This window comes from Staurois parvus, unplaced genomic scaffold (assembly GCF_062004578.1).
Source record: "Staurois parvus isolate SC_StPar_1 unplaced genomic scaffold, SC_StPar_1.0 ptg000131l, whole genome shotgun sequence".
In the NCBI taxonomy this organism is placed as follows: Eukaryota; Metazoa; Chordata; class Amphibia; order Anura; family Ranidae; genus Staurois; species Staurois parvus.
Genome location: NW_028317927.1, coordinates 9,699,722 through 9,727,196, shown reverse-complemented (window position 1 = coordinate 9,727,196; position 27,475 = coordinate 9,699,722). Strand labels below are relative to the sequence as shown.

The 27,475-nt window shown below is 40.7% G+C and overlaps 1 protein-coding gene across 2 annotated transcripts in view; it reads left to right on the top strand.

The window, feature by feature from the left end:
* The window catches only part of ARHGEF26 (Rho guanine nucleotide exchange factor 26), a 176,684-nt gene that overhangs the window by 132,621 nt on the left and 16,588 nt on the right, over window positions 1-27,475 (top strand). For both annotated transcript variants that reach the window (XM_089672608.1, XM_089672609.1), the window contains 3 exons: window positions 19,473-19,682; window positions 22,998-23,065; window positions 26,621-26,725. In XM_089672608.1, coding sequence (XP_089528734.1) covers window positions 19,473-19,682; window positions 22,998-23,065; window positions 26,621-26,725 — 383 coding nt within the window. The remainder of the gene's footprint in view (window positions 1-19,472; window positions 19,683-22,997; window positions 23,066-26,620; window positions 26,726-27,475) is intronic.

Sequence of the window (27,475 nt, the reverse complement as noted above, 5' to 3'; positions counted from 1 at the left end):
GAAAATACTTGCTATCGGCATCGGTGCATCCCTAGTAAAAAGCAATTTTTTTTTTTTTCTTTCATAGAAAGAGATATTGTTCCTGTGCAGCGTATGTACCTAATTGTATTGATAGAAAAGTCACAGACAAGCAGTTGCAGTGTGCCTTTATCATGCTGTCTTGTATGTAGCCCTCCCATGCATACCAGGCTCACTGCTCACTTCCCAAAAACTACGGTAACTGTAAACTAAAATGCATTTCAACAACAGGCTAAAATAGCTCAAATTTCTTATATCATTAATATAGGATCCATTTTAATTTTCTACCTTTTACTTATCTTTTTCTGTAATCTGTGCAGTTGAAGCTCTCCTACTTGGTAAGGGATATTTAGGATTGATTTTTCTGAGATTAGGTTGCTTGGGATAATGTATGAAACTCTTCCTCTCTTGGCTAGGAATGCTGGCTATTGCAATTTCTAACTTCCAGGAAAGTGTACCAAGCCAAAAGCACATTTAATACACAAACAAGTCAGTCTTTCCTTGCAGTTATTAGTTCAAGTATTAAGCTAATAGCTTGATCCCAGACCTTTCTGTTTGCTGTTTAGAGGAAGTAGCTAGGAACCGAATTGGCCTGTACTCAGATGCTCTCAATATGTGCAAAAGGCGAGTAAATATTTACTCCTTTACATCTAACTTATTAACAATTATCTGTGCTAAAACATATTGTAGTAATTGTTGTCAAATGCAAAAAAAGAAAAATGTGTATATGTCTGTGAAATACATTATATTGCCAAAAGTATTGGGACACCTGCCTTTACATGCACATGAACTTTAATGGCATCCCAGTCTTAGTTCGTTGGGTTCAATATTGAGTTGGCCCACCCTCTGTAGCTATAACAGCTTCAACTCTTCTGGCTGTCCACAAGGTTTAGGAGTGTGTCTATGGGAATGTTTGACCATTCTTCCAGAAGTGCATTTGTGAGGTCAGGCACTGATGTCGGACCTCTCGGCAGTCTCTGCTCTAATTCATCCCAAAGGTGTTCTATCGGGTTGAGGTCAGGACTCTGTGCAGGCCAGTCAAGTTCCTCCACCCCAAACTCACTCATCCATGTCTTTATGGACCTTGCTTTGTGCACTGGTGCGCAGTCATGTTGGAACAGGAAGATGCCATCCCCAAACTTTTCCCACAAAGCTGGGAGCATGAAATTGTCCAACATGTGTTGGTATTAAGGTTAAGAGAATCTTAAGGCAGTTTTCACACTGAGGAGTTTTTCAAGCATTTTGGGGTTAAAAAAAAAGCCTGAAAAGTTTAAGAAAACATCTTCCCTGTACTTATGAATGTATATCTATGTGTGTTTTCACAGAGGTGTTGCGCTTGCAGTGCAGTGTAAAAACTCCTGCTTGCAGCATCTTTGAAGCATGTTTGGGGAGTTAAAATAAACATCTCAAAAACGCCTCTTCCCATTGAAATCAATGGAAACCGCCTCAAAAACGCTCCAAAAATGCACCACACATGTGGGAAGGTCTGTAAAAAAAATCACATGATATGAAAGGGGGGAGCGCTAACGCTTGAAAAACGCCTCAAAAAGGCTTCGAAAATGCTCCAAAAACTAGGCATTTTGTAAGCGTTTTGGAGGTGAACCAGTGTGAAAGCAGTCTAAGAGTTCCCTTCACTGGAACTAAGAAGTCAAGCCCAACCCCTGAAAAACAACCCCACGCCATAATGCCCCCTCCACCAAACTTTACACTTGGCACAGTGCAGTCAGGTAAGTACTTTTCTGCTGACAGCCGCCAAACTCAGACACGTCCATCAGATTGCCAAACAGAGAAGCGTGATTCGTCACTTCAGATAACACATCGCCACTGCTCTAGAGTCCAATGTCGGCGTGCTTTACACCATTGCATCCGACGCTTTGCATTGTACTCGGTGATGTAAAGCTTAGATGCAGCTGCTCAGCCATGGAAACCCATTCCATGAAGTTCTCTATGCACTGTTGTTGTGCTAATCTGAAGGCCACATGAAGTTTGGAGGTCTTTAGCTATTGACTCTGCAGACAGTTGGGGACTGTGCACTCTACGCTTCAGCATGTGCTGACCCCACTCTGTCATTTTACGTGGAGTTACTGTTGTTCCCAGTTGCTTCCATTTTGTTATAATACCACTAACAGTTGACCGTGGAATATTTAGTAGCAAGGAAATTTACAGATAGACTTATTCCACAGGTGGCAACCTATCACGATACCAGGCTTGATTTCACTGAGCTCCTGAGAGCAACTCTTTCACAAATTGTTTTAGAAGGAGTCTGCATGCCTAGGTGCTTGATTTTATACACCTGTGGCCATGGAGGTGACTGGAACACCTGAATCCAATGATTTGGAGGGGTGTCCCAATACGTTTGGCAATATAGTGTATATTTATATTATGCTCTGTTTATGAATGGAGAAGCTTAATAGATCATTGTGCATAGTGTTCATTTTTGGACACAAATTGAAGGTAGAATAAGGTAATAGTGGATTAGTTACTGTGGACAATATTTTGTACATTTTGTAACATTAGCTGCATTCCTTTGCTCTTATATCAGTTTACTTGTGTTCCCTTGTTACTAAGCATGTGTCACAATTATTGTTTACTTACATACTGATATAGTGATATGGTGTGATATACTGTGTGTAACTGGATTCTGAGGAAAATATTGTTGTAATGGTGGTAGCGTATCTCCTATCAGATATCGTAGGATGACTTTATAGTACTCTAAGGTAGAGAAATAGTCAGCATTTCTGTCCTGTGTTATGATTTACAGTTAACTGTGACACACTTTAACCCCTTTGTGATCACAATACACCTTTTGCACACCAATTGTAAAATGACCATTGCTGTGAAAACATTACTTAAAAAGTATTTAAACCCAAAAATATTTCACCTGTTGATTCGGCCAGTAAGTCTGTTTTTTTCCAGTTCCTTTAACAGACCAAGCTTTCCAGACAAGGTGACAGAGGGGCAAGACAAACCATTTATGGTCTCGTTCACATGGAGCGATTTGATCCATGTCTCATGCAGGGCTGTGTTTTACTGATAGTCCCATTGAAGTCTATTGGGACATAGCCACTTTTCCCAATATGACATCTGTAAGTTCAGGGGCACGCGCATACACCCAGAGACATGTGGTAATGGGAACAGTGGGAGATTGGTAAGCTGCAATATATAATTTGTTTTTTGTTTTTTTAGTTTTGATACGTTTTACCCTTGAAGCAGAGAACTTGAAGTGCACAACAGGGTGTGTGTTCTTGGTTCTCAGACCCACTGCCAACAAATTATACTTGTATTGTCAAGTTAAATGATACAGCTAAACTTGGTCTAAGCTTCAAAAAACTCCATTCATGAAAGGGTTAAAGAAGCGCTCCGATAAGTATTTTACAGAGTTTCCCGGACATTTATTCAAATACCATCAACAGCTTACTTTCTCCTAGAACTGAAAAATAAACATGTACAATTCTTCTCTCTGCACAGGGGCTAACAATGCTGTTGGCTAAAGATTTCCAGGCCAACCAATAGCCTTTATAATAATTATACGGAATATTGATTTCCTCTTCATCACAGTAGGTTTAAATCACTTTTATTAACATGAAAGCAGTCATAGTTTAACAACAGTTAAGGGGAAATTGGATACATTTGCTTCATTTTTATTGGGTTTTGTCAGTGGCCATTCAGAAACTAAAGTCTCAAATTCCAATGCCACCTCTGAAGTGACAGACCTAATAAGTTTCAAATGGAGCATGTGGCCTCCTCGAGCACTCCAGGCCTTATGTGAAAGTCGTAGATTGGAGCAGAGTGTCTGTAACTGGCATATCTGACAGAAAGAAAACACCTGTGAGCCTTTATACTTTGTGTTGGCAGATGACTTGTACATCTTTTCATCAGAGGAAATATCTCAGCTTTCCTGGCGACACACAGCTCCGCCCAGTACAGTAAAGCAAGATTCCCTCATCCACAAAACTATTTATGAGCAGTTCCTCAGAGGAAACTGGAGATGACTGAATGATGTTTCCAGGCCACATACTTATTTAGTGGTTTTCTAGTGGAGAGGCCTATCTCACTCCAAGCCTGCAATAAAAACCTAATTGTTTCATTATACTGTAGTAATGATGACCACATATCAGTTAGATGCTGCTAGCAGTAACATAGAATGAGAGGATCCTCATTTATTCGTATAAATTAATCTTTAGAGTTCATACTGTCAATATTAGCTTTATTCTTATGCTGATTGCTTGTCTTAGTTGTGGCCATAAATGGTGAATAATTACAGAAGATAATTGCTCTTCTACAGAGAAGAGGAAAAAAGACAAAGCACCAGGCATGGGCCTCTGTCATCATTGGTTTAGCATCTTGGTGGATTTCGGTGCTTCAAATATTTGTCTGAGCATGGGCAGATATAGTTGGGAAGTTATCTGCTAACCTATGAGTAGCAATTGCAGAGATAGGCATGCCATTTCTGGTACTTGCCCTCATGTATGTTGTGGTACAGCAGGCTTTTGTTCCCACAACTACATTTTGGGCAAAAAATGGAGGGTGTTTGTGGGTGTGACTTCACTGTAAGTCATTTTGCCCAAGTTTGCAATGTCACTTTGAATGTGCTAGGATGCATATCTGCTGTGCTACAGTGAGTCTTCTGATGTGAGAATTCAGATGAAAAGATCCAACACTTACAGACATCTCTGTCGGTTGGGGCCAAGTTATTAAACAGGACAGATAAATGGCGATGCTGTACATAACCCCTGATAAATTTTCAGCTATTTTTTGTTTTGGGTAGAAGTGATAATAAGCATTTGACTGTTTGCTTGTCATTACACATCACCTTTTGATATCCTTGGCCCAGTCTGTACACAAAAAAATGTATTAAACATTTTCAATCAATATACAGTAGCTTGTAGCATGCTATGCTGCAAATATAAACAGCAATAAGCACTTTTAAATAGCACAATGGATATTTAATACATTTGTTTTTTGAGTTAGAATAAAAAAATAATCCTCAGCCTACTCCTTTCCCCTTCCCCCCTAAGCATCTTCCAGTACTTGGACTGCTGCTTTCCACCACTCTTTAGAAATTCTAGTACTTTTGAGTATGGGGAAGCATGCAGCATATCACTTGCCTCCCCAGGATTTAACCCTTGGGGCCGAGTTCTTAATGCCAGTCCTCAGCTATATCACTTGGAAGTGTGCTATTCATTGTGACTTGCAGGGACAGCAGCAGGTATCTGAGTGGTGGTAGAGCAGTGGTAAATGTAAGTATAGGCATCAGTATCTGGGACAAAGTAGGAAATTTACTAGGATTTTTTATATCTGACAAGTTTTACTTTAAAAGAGAAGTTTGGGTTATAAAAAAAAACAAACATTTATACTCGCTTAGGTGAATGCAGCATCAATTTGATGTTGTCTCTGTCCAATGAAAACTCTGCACTGAGAACTGAGCATTCAAACACTGCTAATCCCTCAGTTCTCCCTGCCGCTCTGAGCAGACAGCAGTTAATGTCTGTCACCGGCTCTCTGCTCTGCCTCTTCAGCAGGAGCACGGGGCTGTGGATGGGGCAAGAACAGCTGGCTGAGGCACTCAGATGGCTCTCTGAGGGGCCAAACTAATTGCCAGTTCAGGCATCTGGGTGGATCCCGACTATAAAGTTGGGTTCTTTCACAGAGCCTGGACTGTCCGCAGTCTGCTAAAAACAGCTCACAGGAGTGCAGAACAAACTGATAGGAGACGTAGGTCCAAAAATGCTTTTGGCCCTTTTCCTTTAAGGAGCAGCTTAATTTTTTTCCTAGGTTTTAATGTAAAGGATAAAGGGACACTATAGCCGCCAGCACTGATCGATCAGGAAAAGCTCGATGGGGTGGTTGTACAAAAGTCAGTCTCTAGATTGACTTCTGTACAACCAGCCTGACCATACATGGATCGATATTCAGCTAGTCCCTGCTGAATCAGTCAAATTTCGATCCATGTATGGCTGGCTTTGCCAGGCTAATTTCTTGTCACAGCAGTCAAAAACTGTCATTTTGACCTACTCACCACTAGAAAAGTAAATGCAATTCTACTGGTGTATGGCTTTAAACTCCTCCATGCAAATCTGTTTTATAATGGGCTTCTTTTCTGAAGAAACGTTTGTCCACAGTATATGTCATGGACACCAAACACTTTTCTTGCTCCATCCTAGTTGGGAGAGGCAAGCCCTGTATCAGGCTTATCAATATTCACTGCAAGCCAGTGCATCATAGAGCCCTCCTCCCCATCTCTCAGCTAGAGAGTAGGCAAAGGATAAGTCTTTGCTAGCTATGCATATGAACATGTGCAAGGGAACTTGTAAGGCCAAGACCACCCAAAATGGGATTATATACGTCTGGCATGACTAAAGACTTTTCTGGCAATGTTATTGTTACTCACAAGGAATGTCTATGTACAATAATAATAACCTTTAGCTGTCAAACATCCCAAATGTGTTTTTCTGTTTTCTATCATTGTAGGCTGTTTTATGTGTCGAGATTGCTAACCTACCTTTGTCAGTGATAGTGTAGGCTGTTCACACCAGTAATAATGGTATCACATTGTTTTTGTGTGTGGTAGTCCCTGGGTAATAATAGATCAACATATGTTTAGCACATTTGCATTCGAAAGCTGTAAATATGCGGGGAGTGCAAGGCCAACAATATTTTGGCACAGTTTTTTTTTCATGGTGCAGCTTTCTGTTCCTTGTCTTGTTCTCTTGGGATTCCAGTAAAATGCTGAGACTTTTGGCTTCATGCCCCGTGGAAAACAGATATATTTGACAAAATGCAGCTGGACTCCAGAACTGGAATTGTTCCAGCAGTGAGACAATGTATTAGAATGCTACCTGTGTGCAGCTGGATGCTGGAATTCATTTACATTAGTCAGTCAGCTACAAGAGAGGGTCACACACAAAGGAATTTTGCAAGTTTTCAGTTAAAGAACAAGTAGGCTGGTGTACTTGAGGCTTACAACTTTAAGAGATGACAGCATGTGTGTAGATCTGACTTAAAGTGACAGTAAAGGCTTGCTTTTTATTTTTATTTTTTTCAAAATAACAAACATGTCATATTTATCTGCACTGTGCAGTGGTTTTGCAGAGAACAGCCCGACCCTCCTCTTCTCGGGTCCCCCGCCGACACACTCTTGGCTCATCCTCTTGTTGGTGTGCCGCCATAGGAAGCGGATTCCCACTGTAGCACACCTGCATGTTCGATCCTGAGCTGCCTCTGTGTGTCTTATAGAACACAGCTCGGCCCCACCCTCCGCTCCCTCCTCACTGGCTAATGGCTCCCGCTGTTGTGTCTTAGCCAATCAAATAGGAGAGAGTTGAGAGGGCCTCTGCTCTCCTGCACATTGCTGGATCGAGAGTAGTCTCAGGTAAGTATAAAGGGGGGCTAGCAGGGGAAGCTGCATGCAGAAGGTTTTTTACTTTCATGCATAGAATGCATGAAAATAAAAAACCTTCTGTGTTTACCACCACTTGAGATGAAATAACAAAGATATATTTTAAGTTTGATGGTATACTTCAGTCCAAATTGAATAGGACTTCAGTTTTCTTCCGTGCATTGCTGTACTGCTTTAGTGCACCCAGCTCCCTTTTCCCAGTAATCTCGTGATCTGTGAACACCTTCTACTTACCTATTTGCAATGAAGGTGATGTATTTTAAAACACACCCTCACATACAGGGTATCCGATATATCAGATTTGTCAAGGCTTGGTTTAGTTGAGCTATTTCGTCTCAGGCACCAATCAAATTAAAAAAAATAGTTAAAGCTTTACGTGGAGTACAAAATAAAATTCATCCTGAATATGCTCCTCAATACCTTCAAAGGACATAAATCTATTTTTCTGTACATCAAATGCCTTTACAAACCTAAATGTTAGCTTGTAGCAGTGACTTTATCACTGTACTGTACAGAGCTGTGGGAGGGACCTATCTGGCCCACCAACTATAGGCTGCCTGCAGAAAACTACAGGAGAGGGCGGATACAAGACCTGTCGCTCAGTCGTAAAGGAAAGAAAGCAGCAGTGAGTGGTCTTCATCACAATGAGTTACTGCACAGAGGAAAGATTTCATTCTGAATTACAGCACAGATCTGGAAGAAATACACAAATCACATTAGGATTCAAATAAGAATGTACACGCCTATTCTGGTCAGACATTATTTGCTTATTCTGGAGTTTAGCTTCTTTTTCTTGTATTGGATGGAATGGCTGTTTTAGAAGGAGCTTTCTGTTTTTTGGATAATTGCAAGTAACAAATGTATTTGGATTGTAGTCATCATTGGGTCCATGTTTCCCTCCCTATAATGTCTCCTTAGCTGTTACTAGGTATGTTAAACACTTTTATGACAGGTTCTCTTCAATGCTATCTATTCATGCTCTCTTTTTTGTAGTGTTTATGGCAGCAGTAGATTTATTGTTCAGAATGTTTATAAGTGAACAAACAGGTAGTGGAGGGGGCAGGCTGCACATGCTCAGTTTGGTGTGTATTGATTGAGAGTTTTTTTTTCTTGGGAGCGTGCATGTTATCAGCACAGGACCAATCAGTTCTGTCCAGACACAGGGTCAAGGGTCCTGCAGCCTCATAGGACAGTCTGAAAACTCTCCCTACAAGCTTTAACCAGTGCTCTGCTGAACACTGCTCTAACTGCTAATGAGAAAAGGTATTTAGCAGTTTATATCTATTAAATTGCATTTCTATGTTGTGTGTACTGTGGGAGACCAGATATAATGAATGTAGGGTCCTGGATTTAGTATCGCTTTAATTTTTTTGTCTTACATTAGAATAATTGCAGCTGGAATCTTACTGGTTGACGTGGGTATTGCAAACTTGTTTATTTTCATATTAATATGAAGCAATGTTTTGGATATTCAGGAATCTTATAGCTGGAAGGCACCCCTTTGCAGTTTGTGTTTGTATCAAACATAATGTTCTGTGGAAAGATTTAAAGAACAACTCCAGACAACACGTGAAATAAGTGAGTTTTCTGGTTAGAAGTTTGGCAACTGTGCTTTTGAAAGTCACCCTTTAATCTGTGTTTTATATACCTTGCAGACAAATTCAACAAAAAGTAGATAATTTTTTTTATTTTTAGTTCTACAAGGAGAAGGTTTTTTCTTTCTAGATTGGTCTGAGAGGAAGTTATTGTATGCGGTGGGCATCTACTGGCCAACCAGGAGTGAAATGGAGAAGGTGATCAATACCTTCAGTCAGTTACCTTTTCTCGCGTGATTCGGTCTGTCTCCCGTAGCATGAAGGCCCCTCTTCTTATCTTCTTACAAGCCAGGGAAGCAACATGTCAGTGCTAAGTGCTCCCCTGGGCATTTTTATGTGCCCTGATACTTCAAGAGCAGTAAGGAACACATTTTACAAAGATAACAGCTAGTATGGTACACTTCAGCGTGCTCTGTTGCTTCTGAATAAAAAGGTATTTGATGATGCAAGTATGTTCCCTTTAGTATCTCTGCCCTGCTGTTGCCATAAAAGAATGTGTAAATGTATAGACTGAACATTGAGGAGGTGTGAAGGACAGGTGGAAGAAGTATAGGCCTTGATGATCTTGAACAGCCTGGGGCTAAGCATTTTGCTAACCATTGAAGCGCCCTCCTAGTTACTGCAGGCTGTAAGGAAAATTTAGTACAGCACCTTTCTAATCAGTAGAGCAGGGGTTGATTATTCTGGGCTGCTCAGTGTCTAACAGGCTGCTCTTCTGATTGCTTTCCCCTGTGTTCTAGAGGATTCTAGAATTATAGTGGGAGGAAACATGAGAGAAGCAGCCTGAATGTTTATGGGGATCCAGCCAATTCCTAGGGATGTGTGCCCAGTAGGTGGTTAGATAGCTCATAAATAGTCTGAGGCAGGGGTGAGGAGTTCCTATGTCCAGTCCTCCTGGAGGAGACCCCTGTGCAGGTGCTCTGCCCCAGGGGCAGGATAGCTCAAGGTGCCATTCAGAAGACATCAATGTCACAGTTATATCTTAAGCTGGGGGGCTATGTGCCAAGTCTGGTTCTGGAGTCGGTTTGGATCTGGATATGCTCACTGGAGAGTACCAGCAGGAAGTTGGGGGGAGGAGGTGTCCAGCTGTCCTGTGGTAGTGTAAATCTGTGTCTTCTTCACTGATATCGGTAGGAGACACATAGATGATCCTGTGGCACTGTGAGTAAACAACCTGAGTGTGAGGCCTTAGTGACTGTGTATGGCTCCTAGTTTCTGGAAAGAAGACATAGCCACGTGTTAGCAGAGACTTGTGTGGGGCTTTGTGTGCAGCTTAGAGAGACAGAGCAGAGTCCTCAAAAGAGTTCAATTCTGCGGTTGGGGTATCCCATGATCCCTTCACCCCATCAAGTTCAACGTTTCAATAAAGCATCAAAAAGATAGCCTAAACTGTTTTATTCAAGCCAGTGAAAGTAAAGAAAATTCTTTGCCCCTGGCTGTGTGTGCACTAATCTGGTGGAAAAGCATCAGTTTCACTAGAGGCCGCTTTAGGGGGTGCACTACACCCTTAAAACACATGAGGTGGGTTACATCTGTTTTCTAGCAAGTGGAAAGCTAAAGTCTTAAGGAGAGACTTCCTAGGAATGTGTTTCTTTTAGGGTAAAAAGAGGCCCTGTCACTTCTGAAAAAAATAGATGAAAGAGCAGGCAGCAAGGGCCATGTGCCAAGGATGCACTTGTAACCACAGCTCACCTCTGCACCTCCTGTCCACAGCTCTCCTCTGCGCCTCCAGTCCAAAGCTCACCTCTGCACCCCCCGTCCACAGCTGTACGGTGTAGGAATTACAACAGTTTGCATATGTGCCTCCCACTTGTTAAGGGACCAAAAGTAATGGGACAATTGGCTTCTCAGCTGTTCCATGGCCAGGTGTGTGTTTATTCCCTCATTATCCCAATTACAATGAACAGATAAAAGGTCCAAAGTTCATTTCAAGTGTGCTATTTTCATTTGGAATCTGTTGCTGTCAACTCTCAAGATGAGATCCAAAGAGCTGTCACTATCAATAAAGCAAGCCATCATTAGGCTGAAAAAACAAAACAAACCCATCCGAGAGATAGCAAAAACATTAGGCATGGCCAAAACAACTGTTTGGAACATTCTTAAAAAGAAGGAACGAACCAGTGAGCTCAGCAACACCAAAAGACCTGGAAGACCACGGAAAACAACTGTGGTGGATGACCGAAGAATTCTTTCCCTGGTGAAGAAAACACCCTTCACAACAGTTGGCCAGATCAAGAACACTCTCCAGGAGGTAGGTGTATGTGTGTCAAAGTCAACAATCAAGAGAAGACTTCACCAGAGTGAATACAGAGGGTTCACCACAAGATGTAAACCATTGGTGAGCCTCAAAGAAAGGAAGGCCAGATTAGAGCTTGTCAAACGACATCTAAAAAAGCCTTCACAGTTCTGGAACAACATCCTATGGACAGATGAGACCAAGATCAACTTGTACCAGAGTGATGGGAAGAGTATGGAGAAGGAAAGGAACTGCTCATGATCCTAAGCATACCACCTCATAAGTGAAGCATGGTGGTGGTAGTGTCATGGCGTGGGCATGTATGGCTGCCAATGGAACTGGTTCTCTTGTATTTATTGATGATGTGACTGCTGACAAAAGCAGATGGATGAATTCTGAAGTGTTTCGTGCAATATTATCTGCTCATATTCAGCCAAATGCTTCACAACTCATTGGACGCCGCTTCACAGTGCAGATGGAAAATGACCCAAAGCATACTGCAAAAGCAACCAAAGAGTTTTTTAAGGGAAGAAGTGGAAAGTTATGCAATGGCCAAGTCAATCACCTGACCTGAATCCAATTGAGCATGCATTTGACTTGCTGAAGAAAAAACTGAAGGGAAAATGCCCCAAGAACAAGCAGGAACTGAAGACAGTTGCAGTAGAGGCCTGGCAGAGCATCACCAGGGATGAAACCCAGCGTCTGGTGATGTCTATGCGTTCCAGACTTCAGGCTGTAATTGACTGCAAAGGATTTGCAACCAAGTATTAAAAAGTGAAAATTTGATTTATGATTATTATTCTGTCCCATTACTTTTGGTCCCTTAACAAGTGGGAGGCACATATGCAAACTGTTGTAATCCCTACACCGTTCACCAGATTTGGATGTAAATACCCTCAAATTAAAGCTGACAGTCTGCAGTTAAAGTACATTTTGTTTGTTTTATTTCAAATCCATTGTGGTGGTGTATAGAGCCAAAAATGTTAGCATTGTGTCGATGTCCCAGTATTTATGGACCTGACTGTATGACGCAGTTAGGAGAGCTGCACTGTCACTTGTGAACACAGAAGTCAGGTTTCTGTGTTTACAAGTGACAGTAGATAGTGGTGAGCACAGGAGCAGTGGCGGAACTCAGTTACGCCGCGTTACAGGCTGAGATTCAGGGCAATTCAGAACATGATGATTATAGTACCTGTAGCAATTTGTGGTGTACGCTATAGTAGATGATGTAAGCTATAGTAGATGAAAGCTGGAATGAAAATGAAAGCAGTTGGCAGGTAACATCCCTGCTCAGTTTTAATGCAAACACTTTCTGTCATACAATTCCTAACCATTTGGTGAAAACTGTTTTAACCCTGGCAATTTACAAATTGTTTAAATGGTTTCTTTTTAGATGACAGATAATAGGGCAGCCTTCTTGTCAAATGATGCTTCCCTTTGTCATTTCAGTGTAAGAATGCTCTTACACGGGCCATCTGTGAAGCTCCTGTTGCTGTCCGTCCTCTTATCTTAAGGAAGAGCTTATAGCATGTTAGAGTAAATAGCACAAGAGGGACCAGAAATTGCATTTTGCATCTGCTGAGATGTGCATACATGTGCAGTATCCATCATTCATCCTAAAAAAGTTTGGCAAAGTCATCAAAGGAATATAGATGTGAAATTCTCTGTTCATTGCTAACATGTAAGCACACCTTTAAAATTTATCAAACAGATGGAAAACTCTGCGCTAACCCAAATGTATATCAAAACCCATATATATTATGTTGCAGCTCTTCACTGTCGTGTGTTCAAACACCAGTAGAAATCAATATGGAAAAAGTGTGGCTCAAATAAATGTGTATAACGCAATATAAATGAGCAGAATTTTTATTTTTTTTTTAATATTTATATAGCGCCAACAGTTTGCTCAGCGCTTTACAATATAACAGGAGACAATACAGCAACAATACAGTTCAATACAAGAGGGAAAGGAGGGCCCTGCTCCTTGGAGCTTACAATCTAGGAATGACAGACTCATGTAAATGTGTAAATTGTGTTTTATGCGTTTACATGTTTGTCATTTTTAATAAAAACATTTTTTTTGCACATTTATATCGGGTTATACATATTTTAAGTTGTGCTGCACTTTTTCCATATTGAAACATTTAAAATTTATTGCACTTGAATTACTTAAAATGATCTGAGCTGGAATGTAGTTTGGGATAGCCTACTGTAGTGCATAGTGCACATGCCTTTGTTATTCTTTATAAGAATTATTCAATAATGAGGCATATATACATGTATATTTGAGCCAGGCAATGATTAACATGATTGTTGTAAAGTTTATACAAGGCTTTAGTCTTGCCTAGTTAGTTGTGTAGTCACTCTTTAATTGAGTAACAGTTTGTACACAGGAATGCACTACACTTGACACACAATTGACGGAAGTCTTGCTATAGGTTCACGATCAGAGCCAAGAAGTATTTAAAGCATGCTCTGTCTGTGAGCAGTCCTAATTACTGTAATAGAGACATTGCTCATGGGAGGCTTCATAATGAATATTTCTCATGTCAGGGCTCTAGATGTTTTAAACATTAGCTGTTTCTGAGCTTTCTGCCAATCATACCTTTCCCTGGCTGGGGATTCAATACTGAATACATAGTGATTGCCATCCGACTGATTAAAACATTTAGTTTGTTTGGTAGATTTTTGTGGAATCCATATTGTAGACACCTGTTGTTGATCTCTGATGTTGTTGCTTAGGGAAAGCCTTCTGGTGTTCCCAGGCTATCCTATTACCTAATTTTCTTTAAAACCTGGAAAAACTAAAATTATGGTTTAGTGCAAAGTATTTTGATTCTAAACAAAAAGAGAAAAACATACAAGCACAGCATGTAGGCTGCCAGTGCATGGAATCAAAAGAGCTGTGATGTTGGTGGTAGAAACTGCCCTTTTCTTGTGTTTGAGATTACCAGGGGAGTTTTAACTTTAAAGCCTAGTACACACGCGATCAGAAAATTGTATGAAAAATACTGTTTTTGAAAGTGATCGTACAATAATCTGATTGTTGGTACACAGCTTTTGTCTGCAATTATTTGAAGGGACAAGCATGAAAATACCAGAACGTACGATTTTCATTTCATCAGTACAGTTTTCGTCTGAAAATACTATACAAATACATTACATCACTTATGATTTTTCTTTCTGTCGTATAAAAAGTTTCGTAACGTTAGTAACCTTGTCACTTTTGATACGAGATAAGCATGTGAAAAAAAAAAAGGACAATCATTTATCCAATATTCTTATCGTGTGTACAGGGCTTTAATGTGATTGATGGGTTCTCTTGCTAGGATCTATGCTGTTTCTCTCATACAGAGAGCCAAAAAACATTGCTGTTTTAAGTGGGGTACAGACTATGAGAAAATCGGACGAATGGTTATTTCATTTTCCACGAAGGTTCATATCATGATGCAACTGACCATGGTATTATCTTGTTCAAAAAATCTCAAACAATTGTGTACAATTTTGTTGTCACCTTCTTCCAGGTCGTCCTTTGCTTCTGATCATGCGTGCTTTTCTCTATTGAAATATTTCCATATGATTACTGTACACATTGAGCGAAAATCGAACGCTGTGTTCATGTATGATAAACATTTTCTAGCTTGCACTTTTTTTTTTTTCTTCATCAGAATCGGCTGTCAAACTTTTTTTATATGTACCCAGGTTTATATTTACCACAGTTTGTGATTGTTGGTACATTGTGATTGTTGGTACATGGTTTTGAACAAAGTAGCCCCGATTCCCCTATTCTCGGGTCCCCTGCTGGTGCTCTGGGCTCCTCCCCCCTGCCGAATGCCCCCAGAACAAACCACTTGTTCTAGTGGCACTTGCACCTGCTTGCTCCCTAGACCTGCTCTGTGATTGACAGCTGCTGCTGTCTCTGAGCCAATGAGAAGCCAGAGAGCTGGGGCAGCAGGTGCAGGTGCTCTTATGTACATCGCTGGACTGTGCGCAAGTATTAGGGAGGGCTGTGGGAAGAGCTGCATCCTAAAGGTTTTTTACCTTCATGCATAGAAATCTTCTGGCAACAACCACTTTAAATGTAACCCAATACAGTAATACCTTGGTTCACAAGACTCTGGTCGCAAACCGAATTGGCCGAGAACCGAGGCAATTTTCCCATAGGGTTCAATGTAAATCAGGTTAATCTGTTCTGACCCCTACGAACGTGATTGCAAACCAAATTTGGTCGGCAACCGAATAAAATTTTCCCATAAGGTTCAATTCAAATAAGATTAATCCGTTCTGAACTTTTTTTTTTGTTTGCTTTTGAACCACAAAAATATGTACAGTAAACAAAGTACAGTACAGTATGAAGAGAGATAACACTAATCTTGCTTGAGATGACTTCTGGTGTGGAGGACAGGAAGGTGGGTGGGAGGAGGTTATTGTTCGGAGGGAAAGTCCCCCTCCATAAGGACATTGGGGAGATCTCCTTCAGGGGTTTCCTCTCTTCTTTGTCTCTTAGCTGAAGGCTCAGTTTTGCTGGAAAATCTGTCCGATGTCACTTGTCTTTTTCTGAGCTGCATAACTCTGGAAATGAGAGACCACGTTATCGTTCATCAGATTCAACACTCTGTTTGTTACAGTTATGTTGGGGTGGTGCTTCTGGTCACCTTCATTATCACTCTGCACTTTCTTTTCAACAACATGCTTGCTCTGTACATTCTTGTCACCTTCATTACCGCTCCGCACTTTCTTCTTACCACCATGCTTGCTCTGAATTTTTCTTTGGCGCTATACTGGATTTCTGGTACAGTATGTGCTAAAAAGCACACAAAAAAGCTTTACAGCAAGTGTGCACAGGGATGAACTGTACAGTATGTGCTCAGTACTGTAAGTGTCTTCAAAGTACACTTTCAGTGTCTGTCTGTGACCGCGATCTCGCCTACAGGAAGTCAGGACCACGTGTCAGAGCAGGGAAGATGGTGTGGTCGTTAACTGAAGCACTGTTCACGAACCAAAGCAAATATTTGCAAACTCTTCTGTTCGCGAACTGAGTTGTTTGTGAACAGAAGCGTATAAGTATGTGGACTTGTCCACGTATCAGCCTCCTGTAATTCCTTGTAGAGCAGCATTGAGTCTTGAAGATAGAGGAACAGAACCAGGAATTATTTAGACCAACATGCTGCAAGGATCAGGGATGACTCATTAGTGTGATGCTGCTTCATTTTCCAGTCCACAATCTTAAGCTGGCCACAGATGGCCATTTAATGGATTCCTCCATTCAAAGTGGATGGAAGAATCCTCCCCACTGAAACGTTGCATTCTGAGTGGGGACTCTCCACTGTCAGAATACACTGATCAGTGCCTGCAGGCTATTGGCTGCAGTTGTTGATCGAGAAAGATTTTTCAACGAGCCTGATCTACTTCTGTTGAGCGGGATCAAACTTTGGCCAGTCTCTGCTGAACCAGCCAAATTCCCATCCATCTCTAGCCAGCTTTAGTGGTGTACTTTGACTAGTGTTCTAGATCACTGCATTGGAGTTCAAGATCTGGCTGTTCTGTGTAGTAAGAGTAAAACATGAGGGTGGTTGCATAGAATTCCAAATTCTTTGGCTTTTAAAAAATGTCCTATATACAGTATGTGGTGTTACTACTGTACATTTAGCTGCTTACCTGGAGTTCAGCTTAAAGTGGAGTTCCACTCACCCTGTCAAAAAACTGTAGCTGCTGACTTTTAAAAAAAACAACCACTTACCTGTCCCTCGGTCCCGCGGTGTGTCCCCTGCAGCCCATTTCACCAGCCATCCTGGATTCCAGCATCTTCAGTGTGGGCACCCGGCTGTGATAGCTTATGGCTCCACAGCTGGGTGCCCACTGTGCATGTGTGAGTAGCGCTGCGCTTCATGAATGGTCCTGCAGTCTTCTGGGACCTGTTACGTGTCCCAAAAGACTACAGGGAGGGAGGACACCTTCCGCTCAGGCGATCGGACCGGAAGTGGGAGTCGGTACCTGTCAGATTCGGGTACCTGCTCCCCCCCCGCCCCCCAAAGGTGCCATCCTTAATAAGGAGTGGGGGAGCAGTCCTTAAAGCAGAACTTCCCCTTTTTTGGTGGAGCTCCGCTTTAAGAAACTGTTTACAGAGCTCTTTAAAGTCTCAGTAGTTGAACCTTGGAAGTATTAAAAACAGCTGTTTTGTGCTTGTCAGACTACTGGAAGGTAAAGTATGATGAGTCAGTGATGTCTGTAGCGCCTGTGATTTTTATATGCAAAATATTAAATTAGCTCACAAAAAGGTTTCTTTCACAGAATTTAGGATGCAGTTACAGATTTAAGATATTAGGAAACCATAGATGCATACTTTTCTTCAATAACTTGAAATCATTATTTTCTTTGAGTTGGGATTCATTTTTTTTCCATTTTAGGCTGATTTTTGACTGACATGGGCTTCTAAGCAGGATCATCTTACTCCTCCATACTGTGCAGAATGTTTATATAAAGGAGACTCAACCTTAGTATTGGCACATGATCAGGAATCACAGATGTTACAGTGAATTTCAAATGTTAGTGTTTTGATTTCCTTCCAGAGTGTTTCCTCTCTCTGCTTTACGCTGTAAACAGGTAGTGAGCTCATGTAAAAACACTCCCGGAATAGCTAAAATAATCATTACCTCCTCTTTCACCAATGTTTTTTCTTCTAGGAACTGTAGTAAGCTGTATTTTCAAACCCAGCATTTGCCTCTTATCTGTAATAAAGATTTATCTTGACATCCTTGTTTTCTACTTATTTTCTACTCTAGGGAATATTATTATTATTATTGTAATACAGGATTTATTTAGTGCCAGCAGTTTGTGCAGCACTTTACAAAATGGTAGGAGAAAGTACAGTTACAATGCAGTTTAATATAGGAGGGATCAGAGGTCCCTTGTCATTAGAGTTTACAATCTAAAAGGAAGGGTCAAGTGCTACAAAAAGTAATTACTGTTGTGGATGAGCTTATGGAAGAAAAAAAATTCAGTTTATTAGATAAAATGGTTGTAAAGGCTCAAGGTTTTTTACCTTCATACTTTCTTTGCATGAAGGTAAAAAACCTATGTGCAAAGCCCCCCCCCCCCCCATACTTACTTGAGTCCCATCTCGATCCAGTGATGTATACAAGAGCCTCAGCTCTCCCAGGTCTCTCCCTCCGCATTCGCTGAGACAGCACTCCCACTACTGTCAATCCTAGCCAGTGAGGCAATGAGGAGAGAGTGGATGGGGGGACGGACGGATGAGCCACAGTGTGTAAATGGACACATAAAGCAGTGGCTGCTTGCTGTGGGGGGACTTGGCAGGAGGGAGGGGTCGAGACCACCAGCGGGGGACCCAAGAAGAAGAGAATCTGGGCTGCTCTGTGCAAATCCATGACACAGAGAGGGTAAGTATGATATTTTTGTTATTTAAAAAAAATCACTTTACAGTCACTTTAAAGGCAGGATAGGCTTCTCTGAAGGCGGTCATAGTAGGAGATAGTCGGACAGATTGGGTTAAAGAGTTTCAGAGTGTAGGAGAAGCTTTTAAGAAGTCCTGGGTGCTTTCCCCTTTATTATTAATTACTACCTAGAGACCTTTCAGGCACATACAGAAACATTCTTACCAACTAAAGAACCTGAGATTAACCAAATGTGTATTTAGGAAGGGGAAGAGCGAACCAAGTTAGACAGCCGTGGTTCTGATTTACCTATGGGAGAAAACAATAGTGATCACACAGGATATTACAACCCAACCAATCAGGTTTTCTCCTGAAAATGTTAGGCCAGTGGATGTGTGAAGTTAAGGGGTGCTTATAGACATATGATCACTCACTGGTGTGACTGTAAAACTAGATTTCACCTTTATGTTTGGATGTCTTCTGCCATTGTCTGCCTATGTCTACATGGACAGATGAAGGCAGACAATGGCTGATGCAGACTTTTGAACTGATGTACTAGGTCCCATCAGTGATACACAAGACCACGCTCCCTTGAATACACCAGTTGTATTGGAAAAATTGACATCTGAAAGTTAGCTGGGTTTTTAAAGATTACTGTAGTTTCTGAAGTGATGAGTTGAATGTACATAACCCAGAAAAACCCAAGTTACAGTTTTTTTTACTTTACAAAGAGCACGTATAATTGTAGAGATGTGATCACTGCTGTATCATATTTGAATTGTGCATGGATAACAATGACGTTTTGAATTGTGTTATTTCTGTTCTTGCAGTGAGGAAAGCTATAATGTCACAGACTATGCCATGCTGGATCAGCTTCATGTTGAGCAGTGTGACAATGAAGAGCCGTCATCGTCTCCACTGAAGAACAACACTCCCATTCTGTACTCAAGACAGTGCTCAGCCAGCCATCTGTTTACACTCACCATTCACAGCAATCATGTAGCGGAGAAGGTGGAGATGCTGCTGGGAGCTGAGACTCTGTAAGTGAATCCATCTGTTTCATATTTAAAGAACACTCCAGTCATGTATGGACATTTTATATTTCACTTTTATATGTCCATTGGGCAGGTTAGCAAAGAACTGATAATAGTGTCAGCACCAATCCCAGGCTCCCACTGTAGTTGAATCCTTGACTTAGATTTTGAAGGAACCTGCAGCAACCCTGTTGACCCAGTCTTTATTGGGAGTGCCATTGCTGGCTGAACAGGTGCTTTGACCAGACACAGAGGACAGAGCATAGATCTAAAGTAAGAGATGTTGAGGACTCCGTTATAGTGTGTGCTTAGGGTTGGAGTCCTCCCCTGGAACATGCAATAGGGTTTGAAGCTTAAGCTGGCCATAGATGGTTTGAATCTTGTCCGGTTCAGCAGTAACCGGCCAAGATTTGTTCTATGTATGGCCAGGCTGATTGTACCCAAGTCGATCCTTCGATCGACTTGGGTATAACCAGCATGTCCTTTTTATTATTTTAGCATGCGTTTATTGGCAATTAGCCACTAGCAATAATCATCGTGTTCTCTCAGCAGGAGATTGGTGCATCAACACTGGATAACAAGTCACTGGGAATGCATAAGCAAGTCAACTGCACCTGCATTGAATTTTTTATGCTCTCAAAAGTATCTCAAACAATGTCGACACAAGCTGCATTTGTTCATTGACACAGACCCCCACAAACCAAAAACATTTATCTAAGTTTAGAATAGAATGGGTTAGGATTAGAATCCCTGTGTGTTTGTTGCTGCACTCTGGGGCTCTGTTAGTTGGATCTCCCCTTCTTACTCGCCTACTGATAATGGTTTCACAGAGTGGCTGTGAGGAAGAATCTGCAACAGTCATACAGACAGAAATAACAAATGGACATCTGTGTATTTTGCTGTTGGAGAGTTCCCGTAAGACATCAGCAGGTCAGGATGTGATGGGACATCTCTGCCCAGATAGCAGTAACAGCCTGACAGGGGTTCTAACCCTTTCCCCACTGTATCCAAAATTAAGAAAAATTAAAAGGTGGGTGGACATATGCTTTATGTTGAGACTGTGAATATACAGATGGCAGTGTTTACTGATTCATACACCACACGTAGCTTGAATGCCCATCTTCAAACTGAGCCATATATTCTAAGGTCGTGTATTGAGTCCATACAATTGGCAACGTGCTATTTTAATTCTTCCTTATATATTGCTAAATTATTTTTGTATTTTGTATTGTTAGCTTTCATAACCAGAGACATTTTCTTTGTGTACAAAAACATCTGCATGAAATGTTGGCACATCTAACAAGACCTACTGCTAATAATAACAGTGTTTGCCTGGAACCTGCTTCTTTCCCTTGCCATCTGTATGGCATAGGGAGTTGTATTTATCTTTCAGTTGTTGTGGTATCTGTTTTCTATCATCTTAGTCCTAGCACTTAACCCCCATGGATCTCTCCTCTTGATGGATTGTTAATGACAAGATGTCCGTACATTCCAAGTGTTGCAGAGTTACCACTTCTGATATCATGACATGATGGGATTACCAGCTAGAACACTTGCTTGCTCAAGCATACATCAGAGACCAACTTGGTTCCTCCAGGTTCCACACTAGTGTTTTTATCATCCTCATATTTCTTCCCACACATCATTATATCCTACTGTATATCACATGTGTTATGTGCTGGCCAAATCTGTTTCTAAGTAATGACTTTGGGAGTGTTCTCATGTAGTTATTTGTCTTAGTCTGGTATTTCTATTAATTTTTATTTATATAGCAGCAAACCTGCATGTGGTGCTGTACAGAGTAATGTAAGCCTTATGTGGGTAGTTCCTATATTTGCCATACCTTAAAGCTCAACTCAAGATTATTTGCCACCGCCCCTCCCCTTAACCAATGGTATAAAAAAAACTGTCCAAATGCCCATTGTACTTGCCTAAAGCTGCAGTCATGTGACTGCTGGGCCAATTCTTCTCTCTTCTGCTTTTACTTCTGGTTTTGGTGTCTACATCACTGTCTGCTTCATGTGGACATGACACTTCCAGTCTTTTTGCCAACACAGTGACCACATTACATGTTTTTTTTGTTTTTGTTTTGTTTTTTTTAACCTCACTCAATATTTGCACATAGACTTTTCAACACATTACAGCTATGCACTATGGTGCTTTGAAGAGTCACAGGAGACGTTTACTGCATTGACATGCCTTGACGGCACATTAGAAGTGAAAAAGATGGCCTCAAAAATACATAGAACGCTTGTTGCCAACATGCATGAAATAGGCAGGTATAAGTGTGAATCTAGCCTCAGTCCTGTGAGCAAACTGACCAGGGAATGTAGGAAAAGCATCTGCAGGTGCTGACATTACCGTGAGTCTAAAACCAAAGAAAATTAATACAGCTCAAATGCCTCCAGTCTGTTATCCCAACTGGCAGGTGCTGGTCGGACTAAATACTGGCTCCTCAGACACATTGAGGACTACAACAAAATAGTACCTGTCTGCACACTGCCTCTGAGCTCCTCTTAGTAGAAAAATGGCTTCAGCTTGGTCTCCTACCTATGGGATAATCCTGTCTACCATGTTTCACCAGTAGGGGCTTACTCATAGAGGGGGTTCTCCCATGGGTAAAAGACCAAGCTGAAGCCATATTTTACTAAGAAGAGCTCAATATACTACAAGGCCGTGTCTGGATGGGTGCCATTTTGTTGTCATTAGCATATGCATGTTGCTTTCCCTTGCATGGCAAAACACAGGTGCACTTTGAGTTATTTACCCGCAGTTCTGTTTTACAAATAATGTACCAGGAGCGATAATATTGTAGCATTTTAGTTCAGTTCACTCCAATATAGTTGGTAAAAAATGATTTTGCTGTGTAAGCTTTTATAATCAAATATACAATGTAGTATAATATATACAATATATATTATATGACGTATACAATAATAACAATGTAAATCATTGACACTGAACGTCCGTTGCTGTACGGTGTCACTTGGGCTTTATATCCTCAGGCTTACTCACTAATGTGGTACCAACTGCAATTATGAAGCACAAAACTCAGCATCTCTACTAGCTGATCACAACTCATCTGGTTTTTACAAGTTACTGCACTCATCTTAGTATTCTTCAGCACATAAGCAGTTGTACAATTTTGGATTCATTTTGTTGACGTTATACATATTTTGAATCTTCAGAAATTTAAGTATTTCTTTTTATTCCACTTAGTTTATGTATTTACTGTATGTGTTTATTTGATCATTGTTGATGCTTATTCCCCAGACACTTTGCCTGCCCTCTGTAATTTGAGTATAAACTTGTGTTTTGCAGAAGTGATCGAGCTCGTTGGATTACTGCCCTGGGCCAGAGCAAGGAGAAGCCATGCACAGATCGAACAAGTAAGAACTGCGGTGGTTGGCTTATACTACCCTCTGCTGTTCATTTATGGAATTAATATACATTACAAGAGAATGAAAGGCAAATCCTTTTTATAGTGTTGAATAGAACAAGTAGGTGTTAGATATAGGCATAACCCATCTCAGGTTGTTTTTTATTTTTTTTGCCATCTGTGGCCCTTCAGGTGTATAGCCCCAACAGGAAGTGAGAGGAAATCCCTCAGCCAAGGTTCACACATATGCGTTTTAAAATCGTAGTTTTGCAGTGCAATTCAGGCATCCGATTTGTTATGGATACCATATCTTTTTTAATGTGATTTTATGCCTCCTGCATTTTTTGATTTGACTTCTCCATAGTTTTTTCATGCACAGAGAATCCCCAAAAACAACTTGGAATTGCAATGCTATATGAACAGCAATCCGACTCGTCTCCAATTTTCATAATACTCTATGAGCTGCAATTTCAGAACGCATCGTCACAAACTTGCACAGGACTCTCTTTACAAACCTTGTCAAAACTCTGTGCAGGTGGATCGCATATATGTGAACCACCTCCATAGGAACACATTTCATCTGTCCTGTCATGTGAATGACTGCCCAATAAAATGCATTGCAAGTCGCATATGTGTGAACCAGGACTTAAAGTACAGGTAATCCCTGGTTGTCTCCAGGGTCACAAGAACAAATGTCCCCATTTGAGGATTTCCCCTTCATTTCTGTTCTGGTGACCGCTCAAAAAATGTGGGAATTTATTTCACTTTTAGTGGTAACAGTCCCCAGGACAGCAGAGAAACATACGATAGAAACCTGACAGGTGTTGTAATCCTTCTCCATTGAATCCAAAACTAAAAAAAATGCATTCATTTGATTACCTATTGTATAAATACAGTCTGCATTTATTAGGTTTCAATAAATGAGGTAATTTAAAATAAAAAAAAAACCATAGCCCTTAATAGTAAGTCTCTACTAAGTATAAGCGAATATCAAAAATATGTAAAGGTCAGTGAGATGCTTAGTATTAGAGGCCTTTCAAACTTGTGGGACTTGTTTCGCATGAAAAGCAGCACCCCATGTTTCCCAATGAGTACCCTTCATATCTGTGCAACTTCAATTCACAGCAAATTGAAAGTAGTTCCTGCACTACTTTGGTTCGACTTTTGTGCGACTTAAGGGCCATAGACTTCAATGTAAATCCTTCAAAGTTGCACCTGAATGTTATACATGTGACTTTGTGCGACTTTGCACAGCACAAACAATCATCCTTGGTCAAAGCCAAAGTCACACCAAAATCGCACTCATTCAAAGTTGCACCAAAGTCGCAATGAAAATTGCACGATTTTGAAAGTTGCACAAGTGTGAATGGAGCCTAAGTTGTGCTTGCCAATGATTGGTTATATTTGTGTACTGTGTGTCCATGTTATAACAGTCAGTAGGGTATAAATTAGTAATGTGTGACTTTGCACAGCACAAACAATCATCCGTGGTCAAAGCCAAAGTCACACCAAAATCGCACTCATCCAAAGTCGCATCAAAGTTGCACCAAAGTCGCAATCAAAATTGCACGATTTTGAATGTTGCACAAGTGTGAATGGAGCCTAAGTTGTGCTTGCCAATGATTGGTTAAATTTGTGTACTGTGTGCCCATGCTATAACAGTCAGTAGGTTATAAATTAGCAATAGAAGCATATTAAAGAATTGAATGGTCACATTGCTAAGTGATTTTTTTTTATTACTCTGTGCTATCCCACAGTTTTTATCATGCAAATCTGTTAAATGTATATTGTTATATTTTGAATTTATTTGGTAGTACTTTGGAAATAAACATATATTTATAAACATTTCCAAAGTTTATTATTCCTCAAATACCGGTATCATTTCATAAAGTAACAAATGTAAAAGCCGAAGTACAGGCAAATCGCTAAATATAAACAAAATTCATGTAAGGGAGCCATTTCACTTGTCACAGCATGTTGATTACTGTCTATACAATCCTGAAATTTATACAGCTCTGCCACAAAGATCTGTCTGGCAGGGCAGGAGACCTGAATATTCTGCTGCAGTTAACTGTCACTTACAGGTCTTGCCTTTTTTTTCTTTTGCTCTCCCACCCCTCTGTTCAGCTGCATAGTGTTCAATAGTGCATAATATTTCAAAACACATAAATCTTTAGCAGTGTAACCATTTATTATTTTATAATGTTTCTAATGCTATTGTGAGTCATACTTAGGCTCGGTTCACACTCTTGCGACTTAGGATCCAACTTGTGAGGCCCCAAGTCGCAGGACATGTGAAACGCCATGTATTGCTATGAGAGCTGTTCCAATTGACACTACTAAAGTCGCTGTGACTTTAGAAAAGGTTCCTGCGCTACTTTGATCCGACTTCAGTGCCACAGAGTGTAAAAGTCATATCAAAGTCACTTAAAAATTGTATCTGGATCCTCAGGGTCTCCTAGATTGTAAGCTCCAAGGACCAAGGCCTATCCCTCTTGTATTGAACTGTATTGTTGCTGTATTGTCTAGCGTTATATTGTAAAGCGCTGAGCAAACTGTTGGCGCTATATAAATCCTGTATAATAATAATAATAATGTCTGTGGGTGTAGGATTATAACTTTTTTTTTTTTATGGTTGAACTGGATCAACATTTGTCTTTTTTCAGCCAGACTAAATATGTAACTATGTATCAAAGTCACTGAAAATTGTGCAACTTTGCAGTCGGCTAGTGTGAACCGAGCCTAACTGGCTAGCAAGACCCCTCCCCATGCATGTGTCCGCTTTGGCTGTCTGAGTGGCTAATAAGCAAACACTGTTGCTGTCCTATGGGAAGAAGGGCAGTGAGTTATGTGCTCACTATAGCCAGATTATTGGATATGTCTTTCTCTCCCGGCAACAGAGTTGCAGAAAAGTACGGATGGGGAAGTATAGATATGGGTAAAGAAGAGTAATGTTGTATGTCCACATGTGATAATGTGAACTGAGCAATCTGTAACTCCTAAGTGTCTTCTTCAATGTTGTGCAGATATTTATTTAACCTTGAAACATAATAGTATAGCTAAAATGTAAAGTGTTACAGCTGTAAAGTGTAAAGCCACAACAGTAAATCGGTCTGTATAAGCAGTAAAGCATGCTTGTTATACTCACTATGGAACCCAGGGGGTTAATCCTCTGCACTGTGTAAAAAGGATGTTTAATCCTGCCTTCTTTGATCCTCCCCTTCTTCCACAGTCCCCAATGCATCTGCTGATAGAACAGAGACTTGGGGGCAAGCTGAACATGTTCAGTTTGGTGTGTACTGCTAGAGAGTTTTTTTTTTTCTTTGGAAGGGTGCATGTGATCAGTACATATACATCCTGATGTCAAAACATCTCAGAACTTGTCTATTGTGGATCAGTCAGAAAATAATTTCAACAAATATCGATTTGTGCTGGTTGTCAGTGATCATTTTTTACTTGGTTTGCTATCTTTCAATTTGTTGAATCTGCTGAACAATTTCTTTTGTATGACTCCATAGAGTTTTCTGTATGTACATTTATTCTAATACATATTTTTTCTTCTTAGCTTTAACTCAGGTGGAGATTATTCGGACCTACACAGCAAAACAGCCTGATGAATTATCCCTACAGGCAGCAGATGTTGTCCTGGTGTATCAAAAAGTAAACGACGGTGAGTATAGTCAGTATGTGTGTGTGTGTGTATATATGTGTGTGTATATATACAGTTAGTCCCTTCCTTGACTCCGTCTGTGGAGTGTTAAATCAGGGGCGTCCATTTCTGCAAAGCAGTCAAGATTGACCTGATGAACATGTAAAAGGACATGGAGCATCACACGTGGGCCATAAATAATAATAAGTAAAAAAACTTTGATACACAATATTTCATATTTATTTATAAAAGGCAGAGAGTAGTGTGGAGCATCAGATGTCCTCCATTGTGTTATTTCCAAAATGCTGCAGAGAACACTTGAGGACAGGAGGAGAGTATTGTCACAGGACCTTTTTCAAGTTAATGTGGCTGGTTCCCTCCTCCCAGAACATCATTTTTGTCCCTTGTTTTTTTTAGAAGGAATGGGAGCTACTCTTGCTTCAAAGTCCCAAAGAAAGCAAAGCAGAAACTGCATTTATGAATTACTGGGGTAGCTAGTAGTAGAAAAGAATCCCACAGTTCAGCTATAGTGCTGCTAAAAGGGCTCTAGCATGACATGTCATAGATGCCTGTATTTCTCAATGAGCTGTCTCTGCATATCCCAGTGTGAGGTGTGCATGATGGAACACAGATATTAGAGCATTTCATCTCTCCCTGCCATCAGGATGCCAGTCATGATTTTGACTCATCTGCATTTCTAACATAGGAGAGAATAAGAGGAAGAATCCTCGTTTTTGTCTTTCTTGTGTTACTTGCTCTATATATAAGTTG